The 19,051-nt window shown below is 41.3% G+C and overlaps 1 protein-coding gene across 2 annotated transcripts in view; it reads left to right on the plus strand.

The window, feature by feature from the left end:
• Positions 1–19,051, plus strand: part of pitpnm3 (PITPNM family member 3) — a 91,754-nt gene that overhangs the window by 39,378 nt on the left and 33,325 nt on the right. For both annotated transcript variants that reach the window (XM_027280713.1, XM_027280714.1), the window contains exons 4-5: positions 9,500–9,570; positions 10,570–10,790. In XM_027280713.1, coding sequence (XP_027136514.1) covers positions 9,500–9,570; positions 10,570–10,790 — 292 coding nt within the window. The remainder of the gene's footprint in view (positions 1–9,499; positions 9,571–10,569; positions 10,791–19,051) is intronic.

Genomic DNA, 19,051 nt, shown 5'->3' on the forward strand with positions numbered 1-19,051 from the left:
AGCATCTCAGTATCCGTGAATATGCCGACCAGTACAGTATAATGTCACAATTTATTAATTGAATTTTTAGCCACTTGGGCCGTAGTACAACAAGATGGTGACAAAGGCAGTCCATAGGGACTTGGCATGGAAACACTGGAGGGTGATTGGTTCAGGTCCAGCATCGACCACAGTAGCTGGAGAGATGCTGAGGTGCCCTTGAGCAAAGCACCAAATCCCTAAATGCTCTCACTCACATTTCTATGAGTCCTTTGTGTACGTCGTTGTATTTCCCCATTGAGGGCTCAATGGTTAATCACCTTCTATATAATATAGTTTGTGTATAAAATACATTATACAATATAAAGAGAGGTTGTCTCAGTGGGTGTCAGTATAGTGTGTGCATGTCTAGGTTGAGTCCTTACTGCACTGGGTTCACTTCCAACCTGAATCCTTTGCTACATGCCATCCTCTCTCTCTGTCCGTCCTGTTTTTCCAGTCAATTTCTTCAGCTGTCACTGTCTAATAAAGCAAAAAATAAATTGATTGCAATACAACAAAACAGTCATTCAGTCTCACTAGAAGACAACATGTATCTCACACTCCATTTGAAGTAACACATCCCCTGGTGTCTGTGGCAGAGGTGTTTTTTTTTTCAATGGGCACTGAGTGTACTTACCTTGTCGAGCACCAATGATGTTCCTACCAGCTCCAACACCAGACGCCCGGTCATTAATGGAGAAATGGTGCACAAAGACGTTTTTGTGTTTTTGTGACCTGACTTCTGATGGAGGAGAGAGATTTACAGTAACTGCCGACAGTGGCTGCACGAAGCTTTCAACTACTTATCCTATCCTGTACTGTCCTATCCACTCGACAGCGCTCTTCGGTCACCTCGCTGTGTGCTTTGTAATGTGTGTGTTTGTTTTCATCCATTTAACTTACCTTCACGTGTACTTATCACTGACAGAAAGCTGTTTCTAATTTAGAAATGACGATGATTCATTCACATCCTCAAATTGAATTCTCAAACCTGCGACTACAGATGTTTTGTCTACTCACCATCAGAAGCGAGGCAACATTACCATTCATTTGGAGCCATTTCAGCAGGTTTGTAGAGATGTTTTGGTGTAAACGTCTGCCTGCTGTGGCTGAAAACGATTCTGACAAACGCAAAAACAGAGTGGGGAAACCAAATCACCACATCAAAAGACGCCACAAAGAATCAAATCTGCTATTTCTTCTGGTTCAAATCGCCTCTTTGACATATATAAGTAGACATATGATCCATTATTAATAGAAAAATATTGATTTTAGGCCTGTTAAACTCTCAGATTTGTCCAGTAGTATTTGGATGTCTTGTTGTGGATGCTTGGTTTCTGTTGCAGGTATACTGTGGCGTTTACTTGCCATCTCTCAAACCTGTTCACGTAACCGCGGCAGCTACAGCAACCCATTTGCTTAATGACCTCATTGCTTATGATTTATTGTTATTCGTTCATAATAAAAGGTGCAGAAGAAAACTGAATCACATCGTGGAGTTGTGCAGGTCATTGGCTGTCTTAGAGGTGCAGCTGGATTCCTCTCCGTCTCTGCAGCAGTTGAGCGGTGACATGCACTCCCCCTTTGATCCTCATATATTTGTCCGTTCCTCAAATGTCTCTCTGGGTTTATAACCTCTCTCCTTTTGCTCTCCATTATTCCCTCATTCCCTCCTTTGTTCCTCTCAGCATCTCTAACCATCCATTTCCACCCTGGCCTCTCCGTGCCTTCACTCCCTTCACATCACATCACCTCATCATGTTCTTATATTTCTCCCCCCCTTTTCTCTATCTTCTGTTATTTATTACTCCGCAAGCCATAGGCGACTGTAAACACTTTCCCTCTCAATATAGGCAACGGTGATGAAACCTCAATGACAGAGAGGAATGCCTGAAGCACAATTGTACCTTATCTTCTTCTTCTTCTTCTTCATCTCTGCTCAGTGTCATCCTATGATCTAACATCAGCCACTGCTCCAACATCTATCAAGCTGTTCACAATGCAAACATACCTTATCTGTATATTTATGCTGTCCTCATTTCATCGCCTTCTTCCACTTCATTCACCGACCGATGCTGTATAACGTAGTCTAATATGAAATAGCCGCGTTACATAACTGATTATGGACTCTGTGATGAACAAAATCTACTGACTCCGACTTGGCTGCTTCCTCGGGGTGTGTGTGCTGCCAAGCCCGGGACAACATTAGCTGAAATGGCTACGTCAGTGGAAGGAGAGATGGAGGAGATGACTAAGTGATAAGCCCTGCCAAACAACCACACATGGACCCTTTTTCTTTCCGTCACTGGTGGGAATATAATTCCACAAAAAGTGAGTGAATGATTTTCCGTTGTCTGTGGAGTGCCACAGCTCTCTTTTCAACACGCACCCCGTGGCTCTATTCAGAAACGCATGCAGAGAAGGAGTGACAGAAAACACACATTTAAGGTCTGAGACTCATCTGTATTCTGCCCACCGACCACCCCTGGTCATTTTTAACACACAATGCTTGCATAGGCACAGCCGCCCTTGTCACTTGAAATCCCATTTAATAGTGTTTTTTCTCTCTCTCAAAAACAAAACTGCTTAGAGATGCATAAAAAGCTGCAAAAGACAAAAGCAATTCCTCTGCAGGCGTATAATAAAAGACAGCGAACGAGAGAGTGAGAGGTGAGATGATGATTACAAGTGACAGACCTGAAACACTCAGCTCTCCTGTCAGGCGTCATCTCTCATGTTACAGCTTTTAATTGTGTCTTTTGTTGTTGGAGCCTCTTTCTGCTCTGTGCTTGTGTTTCTGTTGGCCTGTCTTTGTTCTGTCTGTATCTGCACATCTATCCCTAGGTGTGTGTTTACATGTGCATTTGAATATGTTTGTCTGACAGGATATGAAGTTAAGAAATGCTGATCGCACATTGAGAAAAAAAGATAATCACACCCAAATAACACTGTCGTCGCCTGGTGCTGCAGGGGGGGGGGGGGGGAGCAGGGGAGGAGGAGGAGGAGAGGAGGGAGAGAGAAGAGAGAGGTGGGTGGTGGCCTCCTCCACATAGGTTTCTCCTGCTGATGTTTAACACCTTCCTGATGCGTTAAAAAATGTTGATCGAGCTTCATTATTATTGTTTACGTGTTGCAGAAATGGCATGCAGTTACCGTGGTGACAGTGAGGTAGAAACTGATTAATATCGACTTCTTACACTAGTACACAATATTGTACTGTATGCTCTGTGCTGCATTTTCTTAATTTCTGAAAAGAGATAGATGTGCAAAGAAATTAAACCTGTGCTGAGATCTTAAAGAAAGAGAAAACTATATAAAAGTAAAAATAGAAATGCATTTTTTTAAATATAAAAATAAGAAATAGAGCTACAAATAGAGATGATGATGATCTACACTTGACTTGCGCTGTAGACATTGAATGAAAGGCAGAGCAGTGCAAATGTAATAATTCCTCTGCTGCTACTTATATAACTGTTGTGGAGGATTTTATTTATCAATGGTCAGCTCAGTCAGTGGAGAGAGAGTACAGGAGATGTCTTATGTTGAAAGGTTTATTGATGCTTGCCCAAGGAGAATGGAGGATTTATCAATACATTTGTCGTGACAATCCTGAGGAAGCTGTCCTCTGTGGGTCGTCTATCTGTCCTCAAATAGTGCCACAGCTACTCTACGTCCCTAATTGGCCATTAGTCTACAAACAAGGAAATATGTTCACCCACATTGGTCTGACATTGTTAACTGACTCTCTGGAGGCTTATTGGAGGTTATGTACCTATCTGTTGTGTCTACGGAGCCCGATCGTCTGACCTTAGTTACCATAGTAATGATCAGAATGGCGCCTGATTTCCTAAACACAAGCGTACAGCTGCTCCGTGTCTCATGGAGAGAAGTCATTCTCCCCGTAACAATCTGAGGCTTAACATTAGGCCTACAGTGACCTCAAGACATGCGCATGACCCTGGAAAAAAACGTGGCACGCTAACATAGAAGAGAACTCTGTTGCCCTTCCTGAGTTTTTAAGAGTTAACCATGAGCCTTATAAATAAAACTAACTTGATTTGACTGCCCCATATACCCTCATATGGATCTTGATGCAAGATTGTACGAAATATGTATGAATTCGCTTATTAGCTTAGCATAAAGACTAAAAAACAGGGAGGAATAGTTAACCTGGAGATTTGTACTGATTAATCAGACAAGATGTAACATGTTAATAAAGAGCTTTTGAGGTGCAGCTCTCTTTTTGTTTTCCCAGCTCTGTCATACATATTTCTTTGTATGGTTTAAATGCTTTATTGAGTTGCCAGAGTGCCTGGCATTGATTGCACAGCTGTACAGCTATTGCTACCACTTTTATTAATTATTAACGTGACATTCCAGGATACTTTTGTCAATAGTTTGTACTGAATTGCAACTGTTTCGCTTTTTTCCAATCTTTCATCCAGTGTTTTTTGTCCAAATCAGACAGAAGTCGATAGTAAATATCAAATCAGTACGTCTCTATAGTAACCGAGTGGGTCTCTGCTACCTTACTTTTGCTCATTGTATGTGTGTTAGTGTGTGTGGGAGTGTTTGTTGCATTACAACAGCCACATCATATAGACAGGGAGCAGCTGGGATTGTTAGAGACAGACTGTGTGTGTGTCTTTGAGTCAGTTTATGTGTTGCATTGCCTCATGGCGTATATCTCTTTGTGTCTGTGTGCATTGGGGGGGGTCAGCAGGTTTGTCATGCAATGGAGCTGGTGGCGTCTCCTGGGGCCTTTTCGCAGTAGGGCAACACGTCAGACCTCGATGCCAACAGCAGTGAACAGATGGCTGAGCAAGTTAGCATGCCTGTACTGTGCCAGAGGTCAGAGGGGGCTGTTCAACCAGTCTGGAAACACCACTCCTCCAAATGAGCAGCATAACCTGTTGATACCTACAGCACACACACTTCAGAATTACAATAAAGCGAAAACAGTGTAAAATACAAGGAATACTTGGAATACAACAAACATGGTCCAATATAAAAAGAAAATATCTTACCATGTAGAGTATTTCTCGTGGATGCTGATGGTGACGTGCAGAGAAATGTTGCACTAAACCTGTTGCACGAATTCCGATCTCAAGATGTAATTCTTTATCTCTTGCACGAGAGAAGCAAGTTTATTCAAGGGAAATGCTATTTGCAGTCAAGCTTTTCACGTTCACATGAATCAATTAATCTGGATGGTTTGTCAATCAATCGTTGAACGTGGCGAGTGACTGAGTGTCAGAAAGCGGGGTTTCAAATACATTCTTGAAAATCTTTCAGCTTTACAAAATGTCTTACCTTATTTCAGCTTATTGTTTTGATTTTTATGGGCAGAGCTGTTTTCAATGAAGAGGCTCTGATAAACTGAGTATGATACTATGAAACTTCATAGTATTATGAGCCTGTTGCAGATTATGATGTCTTTTTGAAGACATACATTTATGTAGATTACCGTTTCACACCTGTGTACTAGAAGGTGTCCATAATCAATTCCCACAAATGTAATCACAGGCTTTGTTCTGCATAAAACATTTCTTCTTTTGTTTCTTAAAACCGTAGCATGTCTTGGTAAATTAAGCTACAGATTTAGAGGTAAAAAATAATTTGCAAGAAGAAACCAAGGCTGCTGTTTTCTGTGCACGTCTTCTCCGGAACACAGATAATTCCTTGTGATACTGTAGCTCTCTAATGAGTTGATTCACACTCCAGCAGGCAGGAAACTTTGAGGGCATATTGCCATTTTCATACTCCCAGGGAAGATATATATCTCTACCCTGGAAGCCAATCTTCCTGTTGATGAATGCAGTCTTTTGCCTCTCACTCTCATCCTCCAGCTCTTGTTTTTCTCCCATCTGCTGAATCGAAGGTGATAAATGCGTGTATGGTGAAAGAAGTGGTCGAGACCTGATAGGAAAAACAGTCGAGGGGAGATAAACAGAGAACAAAAACTCTGCATGCTGCAGACAAAAAGAGACGACGCTCGCTTTTATGAGAAAATGACATTTTAAATCATAGTTACGCTGACAGAACGACACGCATGAGGGAGCCAAACACAGATCAATACATCAATATTTCATCCTTTCTCATTCAGCTCGAGTAGGCTTATTTGGAGAGCCGTTTCATCTGCGCAACCTTCTTTCTGGGGTCAGTTTTCTCTTCCTCTCTCTCGTGGATACGTTAGGAAATATCTCAGAGCGCAGTGTGATAGCAGATGCTCTGATGTGAGCGCGTGCTTGACTGGAAATGACCGTAGTGGTGCTGAACTATGGCACTGTCAACTTTCTATAGGGTGCTTAGAGGTTAGGTCATTTGTTAGGAGGGTATGAGCTCAGGGAGAGAGCTGCTACATACCACTAAACTTTATAAGGCACATATTGACTGGCAGGACTCAGACCTCCTGACATCAAGCACAGGAAATAAAAACAACGGATTGTTAGAGTCTCCCTGCAGTAGCACAAATCTACTGAAGGGCAAAAAAAAAAATTGGCCTCGTAACCGCTGGAAGCCGGTTTATACCACTGAGCCGCACCAACAGAAAGACGATTTTGTCAGTTTGCTCCAATATCAGACAAATGTCTCTGACTTATCTCTGAATTCAGGAGCAGCCCAGCGTGTGTGCTTTTCTCACAAATGATGAAGTGTGCAAAGCTTTTCGTATTTCCTCCGACTCGCTTTCCTACAATCTGCTGAATGCAGCTGCTTGTTAGAGATTGGCAACCGGTACGTTTTCTAGTGCACTGCCTTGTGTGAGGCTCGGGATGTTTTTATTATGGGCTGTGTTCGAGTGAGTGTACTCAGTGATCAAACAACTGTGCACGTTTTGTATTTCACTTAATTAACAGGCTTTCTTTAAAGACTGAATTATGATCTATAACCGTAATGCTTCTTGGAGCGATCGAAACTAGCTGTAACATTTTCTATCCTGGCCAAACGCGTAAATCATATTTTTATTTGGTCACATTTTAGCTCATTGCTTTAAGCCACCGCTCTAACTCGTCTAAAATAATTTCGTTTATCCGGGTTGCAGTCACACACATTGTTTCAGGGGATTCTGTGTAAAAATGATTGATTATTGTTTTGTGAAGATTGTTCTCAACCTAAACTGTAATCTGCTCCATCCACCATCCATCCATATCACCTGATGGCCTAAATACTGTGATTATAGAAATACTGTGGGAAACTCAAAACATTGAACAAAATTAAATATAAAACATTATATGTTTGTATAAATATATATCCATTTCAATGTGAAAATATTTCTATAATGTAATAATATTTAATATTAGTACTTGGCGGCAGGGTGGTGCAGTGGTTAGTTCCTGGTTTGAACCTCTGCTGTGTGGAGTTTGCATGTTCTCCCCATGTCTGCGTGGGTTCTTCCACCGGCTGCCTCCCACAGTCCAAAGACATGACCTTAACAGGTGAATTAGTGACTCTAAATTGCCCGTAGGTGTGACTGGGATAGGCTCCAGCTTCACCGTGACCCTGATGAGGATAAGCGGTTACTTTTTGGAGGTGTGGCCAAAAACACAAAACAACTCAGCCTTGGCTTTTCCTCACTATCATATCACTCATCTGCAAATTACTTAACAGTAATGAATTTCCCCTGTGTGAGATATCAGAAGTAATTAGTCAGATCACTCGTTAAATTACTGATCAAGAGAAAGGTAGAATCACACATTGAACAAACCTGTTTAACTTTTAAACAGCTCATTTATACTCTTTAGGTAGAACAGGGCTTACCACGGCAAACAACCGAGTCCTTAAATCGAAGTCAAAGTAACTGCTACACTACTCATTAGTATACAACAGTAAGCACAGAATTAACTGACAATTAACTATTTAAAATATGTCTGACAGCAGCCAATCATATTGCACAATACACCTTTTTCACAGTTGCATTTTGTTCCATTCAGGTCAAACAGAGTCAGGGTGCTGCTGTGGTGCATGTTGGAAAGTCTCTGCTGCAATAAAAACAGAACTGAAACTTAATTTGTATCATTGGAAACACCTGTTGTGTTGACCTGACTAATTCATGACAAATTGGCTGCTGTAGAAAAGGTCTGTTGGAGGCAGAGGTGTGTTAGTCAGTGCAAAAACACAGTACAAAACTGAACTGAACTTTTCTTGACTTGAATCTGGATGGCATAGTCAAGACTTGTGAATTACAAAACAATGGGTTTGCCCCACCTCTGTCATACATATCATATTATTTATGATAAATAAAGGCTGCAAAAAAGTCTTAAATATCAGAAAATAGTAAAAGAAAAAAAAATGTCCATGAGTCATGGGGACATCTTTAGAATTTGTTTAGCCAATAGTCAAATCCCCAAATATATATTATATAGCTTAGGGTGATGTAACACTGAAAAAAGTGAGTAAGAGTAACTAAAATAAAAGGGATATTTGTTGATTTTTGCTTGAAAAGTGACAAAATTTGATTAATCGACTATTAAAATAGCCATCAACAATTAAATAACTGGTTGCTGGAGCTTTGCTGTAAACAGATCCTCCAAATAAATCAGGTTTCTGAAACACAATAATGATCTAGCCCCACAAATAAATGTAACTTCCCTTTACATCAAACACAGCAGAGTTGTTCTCCTTGCTGTCAAATCCTGTTCCCCATCCCCTGCAGTGTTTGCACACTGAAATACTTTACAAGGATTTTGGAGGAACTTTTTCCCTCTTTCCAAAAAAAAAGAAAGAAAAGAAAACCACCCTCCATTGATTTCCTGTTACTTTGTGACCAAAATAGTTCAGTATGCTGAGTCCCCTGTGTGTGTTCTAGACAAGCAGGCAGTCGGAGGCAGGCTTGTGGGCTGGGAATGGAGTAGAAGGGAGATGACAGTGCGTGAGTTTGTGAGAGTCTCCCATGACAGTCGGTCCCAGGCGAAGAAGCCCAAATAAACAATGAGCGAGTGAGCGAGCAAAGCACAGAGCCTGGATGCCTTGCGCCCTGGAGAGAGGAAATAGAAAGAGAGACAGGAGAGAGCTCAGGAATAAGATGACACACCGGGCAGAGGCTTCCGCAGAGGGTAATGAGTTTGGCCAGGTTCCCATGATACACCACACCTCACAGAAAGAGGGAGAGATGCTTCTAGATGGGTGAAATATTTTTTTTTTGTCTCTTGAAATGAAGTCCATTGCTTTCGAAAATCCAATTATATGTGATGGCTATAGATGCTGCAGCAGAGAAACAACCAAGCTCCCTGCTGTTTACTGTCGGTATTGACTTCTGAATCTTACTTATACCATTTGAGCCTAAGGGCGTATAGACCCATCCAATGAAGAGAGATGGAGAGGCATTAGTAATATTGACCATATTCACCGATCAATACCCATTTATGCTTCTGTTATCGGTGCAACTGGGTGAAGTGGCTCTTACAGTGACCCTTTCTTTCCTCATTTCTCCCTTTTTATTCTTCACTTCCTGCTTCCACCTCTCGCTCATCCAACACAGAGGGTCTCTACCAGCTGGGTGGTCCACGTTGTGCCCCTCAGAGCAGCATTGAAGGACTGGAGGACACAGAGGTAGGATCATTGCAGACAGCCTTTCATTATATTCACCAGTAACCAAGAGCACATAGAATCAAATCAGATTTTATTTGCATAGCCCAAAGTCACAGAGTACATTTTGCCTCGGAGGGCTTTACAATCTGTACAGGGAGTGACACCCTCTGTCCTTAGACCCTCGGTTCAAGTGAGGAAAAACTTGTCCACAAAAACCTTTAAGAGGGAAAAAAGGTGGAAGAAACCTCAGGAACAGCCACAGAGGAGGGATCCCTCTCCCAGGACGGACAGACGTGCAATAGATGTCACGTGTACAGAACAAATCAACACAAACATATTGTACAATTACAATGAATGATAAAATGATTACAGTAGCAGTGGAACCTGTGATAGAGATAGACAGACACAGATGCACAGCAGCAGCAAATCATAAACTATGTCCCCCAGCAGTCTAGTCCTATGGCAGCATAACTAAGGGATGACCTGAGCCAGCCCTAACTATAAGCTCTATCAAAAAGGAAAGTCTTAAGTCTACTTTTAAAGGTGATGACCGTGTCTGCCTCCCGAACCCAGAATGGTAAATTGTTCCAAAGAAGAGAAGCCTGATAGCTGAAAGCTCTGGCTCCCAATCTACCTTCGGAAACTATAGGAACCACAAGGAACCCAGCATCCTGAGAGCGCAGTGTTCTAGAGGGGTAATAAGGTATTATGAGCTCTTTTAGATATGATGGTGCCTGACCATGAAGAGTTTGTATGTAAGAAGAAGAATTTTAAATTGTATTCTAGATTTAACAGGTAGCCAGTGCAAGGAAGCCAGAATGGGAGAGATGTGATCTCTGATCTTGTCAAAAACACATGCAGCAGCATTCTGAATTAGCTGCAAAGTCCTACATAGAAGTACCCAGTTATTTGTCTTCCCATGTAGCCACACAGCGTTCACACAAACTGCTGCTTCTATTCTTTCCCTCCCTTTGAGCCTCTTCCTTTTAAAGTGTCTGTTTTCTTTCAACCCTTTCGCAGAGGAAATGTAAGACGCATGTGCTGCTGCTGGTCGTGCACGGGGGAAACATTTTGGACACAGCAGGCGGAGACCCCAGCACAAAGGCTGGTGATGTGGCCACCCTGGCGTCAGTGCTGGAGAAGGTGACACGGGTGCATTTTAAGGCCGCCAGCGAACACGTGATGATCAAGCTGGTGCCGTGTCCGGCAGTGTGCGCTGAAGCTTTCTCCCTGGTGTCCAAGTGAGTGCCGTTGCCAGAACAGGGAGTCTCATCGACCCTGTTTACACTCAGCATTTGAAATAACTCATATCTGGATGAAATCCACATGTGGTTTAATACACTTTATATAAAAAACCTGGTTAAATAACTGGAGAAGGACACAAACCTTCACAGTCACCAGATCTCCACTCAATAACACACAATTTTGTACCAACAAGTCAGACACCAACGTCATCAAAACAACCAAGGAGACGATATCTCTAGAAAGAATGAATGATGTTTATCCTCCAGCATAATTTCAGAACATTGAATAATCCATGTTAACAGGTATTACAGCTGTTCTGAAGTCTTACTAAGAGTCCCATGATGGCATTAAGACGTCCAGTTACTCACTAAACGGGCGTCTGTGAGCAGATTACACTGGTCGTTTGTTTTCAGACGGATTGGCTTTCGGTCTAATGGGACATTTTTCAGACTATTGGGGTTTCAGAATAATGGGTCGTCAAACAATATTGTATTTTTTTGTATTGTGTTGTATTCTATTGCATTAATGTTTTATTGTCTTTTTTTAACTAGCAAAGAACACACCATCAACAGATGTGTTTGAAAGGTTTATTAGCAAAATGGAAAATAATGAACGAAGCCTGGGTCTTGTATATCTTGTACTAAATATGACTGCATTGTGGGGAATCCGCCATAGTGCCTAGACATGATGAACTTCCAGGACCCTAGGGCATGGTTATAATTGTATTTATAGGTGTGTTCTTGCTCCTGAAACAAGCTTCAAATGATGTAAAAAGTAACCATTGCTGTTGAAAAATGTATGTTCCACATGCTGCTGTTTGATTCACAAATGTAGGTTAGCGTAACCTAACAAGTCATATTGTTTCTGAACTCTGGGACACTTCTACTACGATGGCTTTAAATGTCTGCCTTGTGTCTCAAACTATTTGCTGAAGTGTGTTTCTGGACATCCGATGGCAATCTAAGCCTTCCAAGATGTATTAAATAGTGTAATTGATAGTTTTATTGAAGCTGGTATTTAGGTGTTCCCCTTAGGGTCCTTCTTCTGTTGTCCTTTTCACTAGTGTGATAGACAGCCCTAATGAAGCATTAGAGATGGACCACACAGGATTTTAGTATGAATGCATGCCTGCGAGCAGTAGCATAGAGGAAAAATGCCTGGTCAGCTAAGGTGGTGAAGGTTAATTGAGAAAATATACTGACAAAAGACCCCTAAACAGACAGTGCAATGTTAATTAGGCCGCTGATGCCATCAGCCCCTGAAAGCATGTGGCCATGTGGAATATTTAACTTCTAACCTTTTTAAATGCTGTTGATTTTTAATTGCTAATTCTCCTGTGAAGTCCTGGAGGTGTCTCCCCAGTGGCCAAAATAAATGCCTAAATGATATTAGACAGTTTCCAATGATCATGAGCACGGAGCAGTAGATGGGTCTTCCCTTCTGGTAAATTGTACAGTATTATCTCCATTTTAATAGTCTCGTTCCTTGTGGCGGTCATCTTTATAAAGTAATGAAGTCCTTGGCTGGAAGATATACTTGACATACAGGCGGTAAAAACACGTCTCCGTTCACGTGTGTGCCCTTTTTTTAGTCTCGGCTGCCTGTGCAGAGAGCTGCTTAGGCGTAACTAATGATTTCATTTCACATTTAATGCCACATGTCCCAGTGGTCACCAGCGTTATCTTTGACAGCGTCACTTAGTTTTCGCTGCATTCCAATTATATGCTGAGGCTGTTTTTGTCTGGATTGTCACTAATCACTACGGCCGAGAGAATGTGTTTGGCTGTCAAGTCGCGGCTTCTGTCTGTTCTTTTTGATTGACGTTAGCAGCAATGAAGTGCTGACTGAGAGAAGGACGAGTGTAAAGAGATTTGAGTGCTATAGCTGCTCAGCTTAACACCCACTTAGCTTTCAACACATCCGCAGATTAAATATTAAAAACAACAACTTTCCAAGGGAGTCGTGCAGAACCGAGTTATTGCAGCGTCTCGACTGCCTGTTCTTGTATGCATGTGGACACACATACATAAATGCATACACAGCTTACATTCAGATATGCATGGAAGTTTAAATGTTTAAACGGATGTGGGATATAAATTAAGTAACAAACGATTAAAATAAATAGTAAGATAGAAAGAGAAATAAATATAATTGTCATAACATTGTGCAATAAATACTTTTTTTTGTCTTTAATTGTTATATTAAAATAGTTTTTCCTGCAGAAGGTTTTATTTATCTGTTACAGACTTCTTTAAACAGATTATATTTTTAGCAGGATCCAGCCATTTCCATGCAGAGGTGGAAATAACTTAACTTCTAATATATATTGATAAATATAAGTATATTTAAAACGAGAAATAAAAATCTGGAAGCAAATATGAGAAAGTTGCTGCTTTCCTAGGGAGTTAACAGGCATCAACCCGTAATGTTGTAAGATGCATCCTACTCATGTGCTAAGCTTTGGGTATTGTTGACTCTATTAAAGGCTAACATCACTGACAGTATAAAGAGCGGACGTTGTACCTGTGACATCACACACAGGTTTCCAAAGAGGCACTCCTGTCTCTTCGGCAAAGACGCTGATCATCGGCAGGCCAAATTAAACCCGGTTGCTCAAACAAGCCACCTGTTGTGCACCTGTCAGTTAAAGTGACTGCTGTTAATTATGCATAACTTTAAGCCTTAAAATACACTTAAATAAAAATTCACCCTCAGTACAGTTGTCATGAACAGGGAAAACTGTTTTTTGTACCAGGCTGTAAACATGTTTATTTCTGCTGTGAAGTTGGACATTTTAACATGGGGACTTATGGAGACTGATTCGTTCTGTAGCCAGCCTCAAGTGGACGTTTGAGGAACTTCCACCTTCCACAATTACTTATGTCCAGATGGCTGCAGGTCCTTAACATACTCTCACAATATGTGCAGCCAGTAGGCATTCATGCACACCCACACGGCAACAAACACTTATTCAACTACACTTTTTGTCAGTTAACAGTGTTTGCTCTAATGACAGTGTTGGACTTGTGGGTGTGCAGAGCCTCATTTATTCACATGCCAACATAAACATCAGAGGAATAGGCAGCCCTGCGGGAAGGAATTGCTGCTGTGTGGGTAATTTACTCTCATTCTGGGTAACAGCTTGGCTGAAAATCGCACCACGGAGTGGAGGTGGCAAAATCTCTTAGCGCCTCAAAGACAAACTTTCACATAAACATGCCACTTTTGACTCTTGTGCTTATTCCTTATGTCCCAATAGAAAATGTCCATGTTTTTCTGCTTCTGTCTTCTTTGTTGCCTTTTGTGTTGACGGCCTGCCGTGCGCTGAGGTGCTCTGAGGGCTCATTACTTGGTCTGCCTGCTAATGAACATACCTGGGAGTGCTGGCTAGGATCTGGGTGTCAAGACAACACACACACGTCTAATCCATGAAGTGAAAAGCACAGATACATCCCACCCACACAAAACACAATCGGAAAAGAGCACTGAGTGTGTATTATTGCGCCATAGCACATCCAATTAACAGCAACAGCGAAAAGGCTACGAAACTGATTTCCTCTTGCCGCTAACACACCTCCTCTGTCACAGTTTGAAGAGAGAGACACATTTTATCAGCTGTGGAGCAGGAGAGGAAAAAACAAAATGGATCCTGATCTCAATCAAGTGTCTGCATGCAGGATCAGTTCTCTATCAGGGGAAGCAGAGGAGGAGGAGGAAGTCTTCTTCTCCGTCTGGAGAGTGAGTGACCTCAGTTCAGGGAGATAGAGACTCATTATTCTGGCCATCAGCGACAGTGGACGTGCTGCTGTTTTTTCCGGCCCCCCTTCCTAATTAAGAAAACTCTGCAGAGGCTCATGCTAATTGTGCAAACACTGTGTAGTGCTAAGCTGGCCATTTGGAAAGTGAGAAAGCAATTAAGGCTGAATCTGACGGACAGTCAGAGTTTCCAGTTTGATATTACATAGCGAGAGGCAGGGCAGCATAATTGAGTCTATCCCAAGGTTATGCTGCGAGAGATGAGACTGATCTCAGGTTTAATCGTCTCCTCAGCCGTATCTCCTCCCCGCTGCTGTTAATGGATCTACTCATCATCGTGTTACGAGGAAACCTTGAGGAAGACTTCTGTACATCTCACAGTATAGAATGGTATCGTAATTACCTGCCCTTTATCTGCCTCTGATGAAGTCTCTGACAGTATTCCTAGAAACATAAACATAGTAATCAAAGGCAAAGCGATAAAAACCATGAAGCTCTCTCAGTCTAAAAATAAAAGATAACCTCACAGCTCAACTAAAGCTACGTGTTGCTTTTGACAAAGTAGCAAGTCAGGCTTTTTTTCTGTTATGTTATGTAACTGAGTCTTCAAAAGATGTGCACTTTGGTTAGGTCACTATGACCTGAGTCAGTATCTCTTGCATTTTACTAATGAGAGCAGAGAGATGTAAGCGGGGTAAATGCCGCCGCTCGTGAGCTAATGACTCACATCTTGAAATAACAAGGGCAGACATGTCAAAGCGATGTGAGGCACGCTCCTCTGCCATTCAGGGCTCGGTTGATGTGCCTCCTTTGAGGTGCATGAAGACTTCCAAGTAGCATATTTGAATTATCTGCCATCTCTGTGCTGACTGATGTCACGGTTATCATTCCTGCAGCCTGTTAGGTTTCATTCTGAATGAGCACATGCTCTTAATTAAGGATTTACAGTCATACACTATAAAATCCAGACTATAGAGCACCATCTGTTTCTAACACAGCAAGTGCACCGCTTTCTAGTTTTGCCTGTGCCTGATATCACAGCCACTATTGATCACCAGCATTTCAGAGGAAATTACTTTGGATTATTAAGATTAATTGTAGCTATTAAATGCAAATGGGATTTGGATGATTTGGCGTAGCAGCCTTTTTCCAAAGCACATGTTTGTGTAGATAAGGACGTTAAAGATCGCCTCAAATTAACTTGGACTATCGATTCTGAACTGAAAAGAACCTGCAGTGCTCTACCTCAGCAAGAAACCAAGAGAACAGTTCGGACAACCCAAAAAAAATACCAAACAAATCATTTATGTGCACTCTTTTGGATGTAAAACAGTGTGCTGCTCAGTGGTAATGATACTAACAAGTGCTTGCATAATCAAGTAATTATGCGGCGCAGATAATGAGTGTCTCACCTGACATTTGTTGAGCAGTGCAGCAGGTGTTAAACCTGTGTTCCTGTCCTGCAACTTGTGAACCCTGTTAAAGCTGGTAGAGGCAGAGCTGTGTTTGGAATATTAATTGCAATCTGTAATCTTTGTTTTGAGTTTTCAGTGTGTGTGTTTTGGGGGAGTGTCTGCATGAGCAACAGTTGTTAACAAGAATTTAATAAGATCAAAGCTGAGTGACTCGGACCAAACACTCAGTGGCACTTAGCAGGGATGTTGAGCTTTCTAAAACTCAATAAACAAGCACCTGATAAACAATTCATCACTGTTTAATTTATGATACAGAACGTCTTCCTCCTTAAGCAATATGTTGCCACCTCAGCGCTGGGTTTTTTTCCCCGATCTGCAGCTTGTGTAGCAGAAGTGACATTGCTGTTATGCAAATATGTGTATGCAGTATCGTTCCAGTGAATATTCTGTATAACAAAGGTTTCCTGTTTTCTTACAAATCTGCATGGAAAGTGGCTTAAAGTGTGAAAGCTTCCCCTGAAGAGAAGGGTTCATACAGTACCAGAGTACAGGCAAACTTTTTCAGTTATCTTTGGGTGATCTGAACTAGTCCAGATGAATATAGAGATAATAGTCAAACATACAAACAAGCTTTTAACGTTTAAACATTACAATCATAAGAAAACCTCATTCCTCATTACCGAACATTACAAATAAGGACAGGACCAAGCGGCAACCTCCGTGTTTGTGAAGTCAGCCTATGCAAAAAACTGCAGTTCCTCAAACGTCCACTAGAGGCTGGCTACAGAATGAGTCCATAAGTCCCCATGTAAAATGTCCAACTTCACAGCAGAAATAAACATGTTTACAGCCTGGTACAAAAAACACTTTTGGCTCTGTAGCTAATTTCCCCATTCATAACAACTGTACTGAAGGGGAATTTTTATATAACTCACCTGTTCAAATTATATTAAGGCTTAAAGTTATGCAGAATTAACAGTGTGGCTGCTTTGATTGACGGGTAGGAGCAATTACAGGTGGCTTGTTTGAACACCCAGGCGTCTTTCAGCGTGATTCACGTCTTTGCCGATTTTCAGATTAGCTGGGAGGCGGCAGAAGCAGGACTACCAGCATGTCGGTGGCCAGAGCCACTACAAACTGAGCATCATGCATACGCCATTCTTTATACTGTCAGTGGACAGAACAAGTCAAGTTAAGATAGACTTTATTGATCCCACACTGGGGACAATTCACTTACAGTACCCTAATATAGCTTCAGTATGAGTCAGAGCCAGTTGAGTGCAGCATTATTGTCATTAAACAGTTTTGTAACTCATCATGTTTGCTAGTTTGCAAAGTCACTGTACCATAAAAATCACATTAACTGCTTTTCTGCAAGTTATGTTCACTCCTACTTTACATGTTCATTGAATTATGAAAAATGATAATGTAATTAAGACAATAAAGAAAATGCAGAGCCCACATAAACAATATTATCTCACTATATTAACGTGATTATTCCTGTAATTGAAGTAGTCGTAATCACAGGGACGTGTCATTTGATGTTTGATTACATCAATTATGATTACATTTGATTTTCATTATATTAGCTTTTTTCAGTCTTTTATCAGCCCTGTGTTGTATTTGCTGTATTTTGTTGTTTAGCTTTTTAACACCTTGACTACAAAAGAAAAAAAATAGCCTCCTGGTTAATTCTGGCTTTTTTTTTTTACCACTTGTATGTATTCATTTCCAGTTTTTTTTTTCATCCCTTATCGTGGGTGTTCTTTTCTTACTCCTCTATTTGCTGATAGTTTGAAGATTGAGGTCACTCTCATCAATTGCTGGATGTCACATAGCAGCTGCCAGGCAGGAAAATACAGTTTTGAGGGTTTCACTTTGTATTTATTTAGCCAGCTTTGATTACTAAATAATAGATAGCTACTTTATTATCCTTACAAATACAGCACTGCATGGCAGTGTGTACTGGGATGTTTTGCCACAGCATGCTTGTTTCCAGGCCAGGGACCTGTATCTGCGACTGGATGGGAGCAGTATGAAGGATGGGTTGCGGGGGTGGCTCGGGTCGTGTGCTATACTGTGTGCGCTGCATGTAATATCATTACTGTTAAGATCTGAGAGGTTGGCGGTAGGGAGACTTCTAATATATATGCAAAAAGGAAGTACTTTTGCTGAAATTTGATTTTTCATTTTACATGCTTTTACTCATTTAATCTTAAAGGTAAAATGAGAATTATAATTATATATATCAGAATAGTCAGACCAGTCAGTAATCTTTGGAGATATCTAGTAGACATTTTTCTCATTTTGAGGGGAGTCGCTACCCAGCATATAGACGTGACTTTCCATTTATATTTCCCCTTTTATCCCTCTAAGGGCTGACTCTGCAAGATTTGTTTTTGTGACACCTCACGGCACATGGCAGCTCCGGCCGTCAAGATGTCATTTTTGTTGGTCTCAGACTTTTTCCTCACCTCCTTTCACTTTATATTTTGTTGTCTTGCTGTGAACTAGACTTTTCTAGACTGGGAGAACAGGCACAGCGGGGGGGGGGGCATGTCAGCTACAATTAATGGCACAATAGTGTCGCAGGTATCACTGGTGTTTACACTGGCAGCAGCCACCTGCTCAGAGTAGGTCAAAAGCAGGTGGTGTAGTGATGCAGAGGGAAGAAGGTATACTTAATTCATGCCTAAAAATAGGCCGGTGGAATTTGCATGTGGGCACTTAACTTCTGCTCTTTGACTTCAGGGAGTAAAAATTTAAATGAAATTGACATTTGCCACAGAAGAAGTGCAGAGCTGCGTTCAGATCACTACATAATTATGCAGTTTAAGTGAAGTCATTCTCATTCATATTACTCCAACTATATCATACCTTCGCCGTCCTAGGAACGAGTTCTGCTTACACGACTGAATGATGCTTATCAGAGGGGATTTAGAAGTGGGTACGTCCAATGCAGACTGAAAAACAAGTAGGTATACTCCCCATACCTGTGTATAACCTGCACTACACCACTGATAAAAGGGACAAACAGCTGTAGCTTTTACAAGAAAATTAGATCTTGTTCGAAGTCATTTTTTGGA

Source organism: Larimichthys crocea, chromosome VII (genome assembly GCF_000972845.2).
Source record: "Larimichthys crocea isolate SSNF chromosome VII, L_crocea_2.0, whole genome shotgun sequence".
Taxonomy (NCBI): domain Eukaryota; kingdom Metazoa; phylum Chordata; class Actinopteri; family Sciaenidae; genus Larimichthys; species Larimichthys crocea.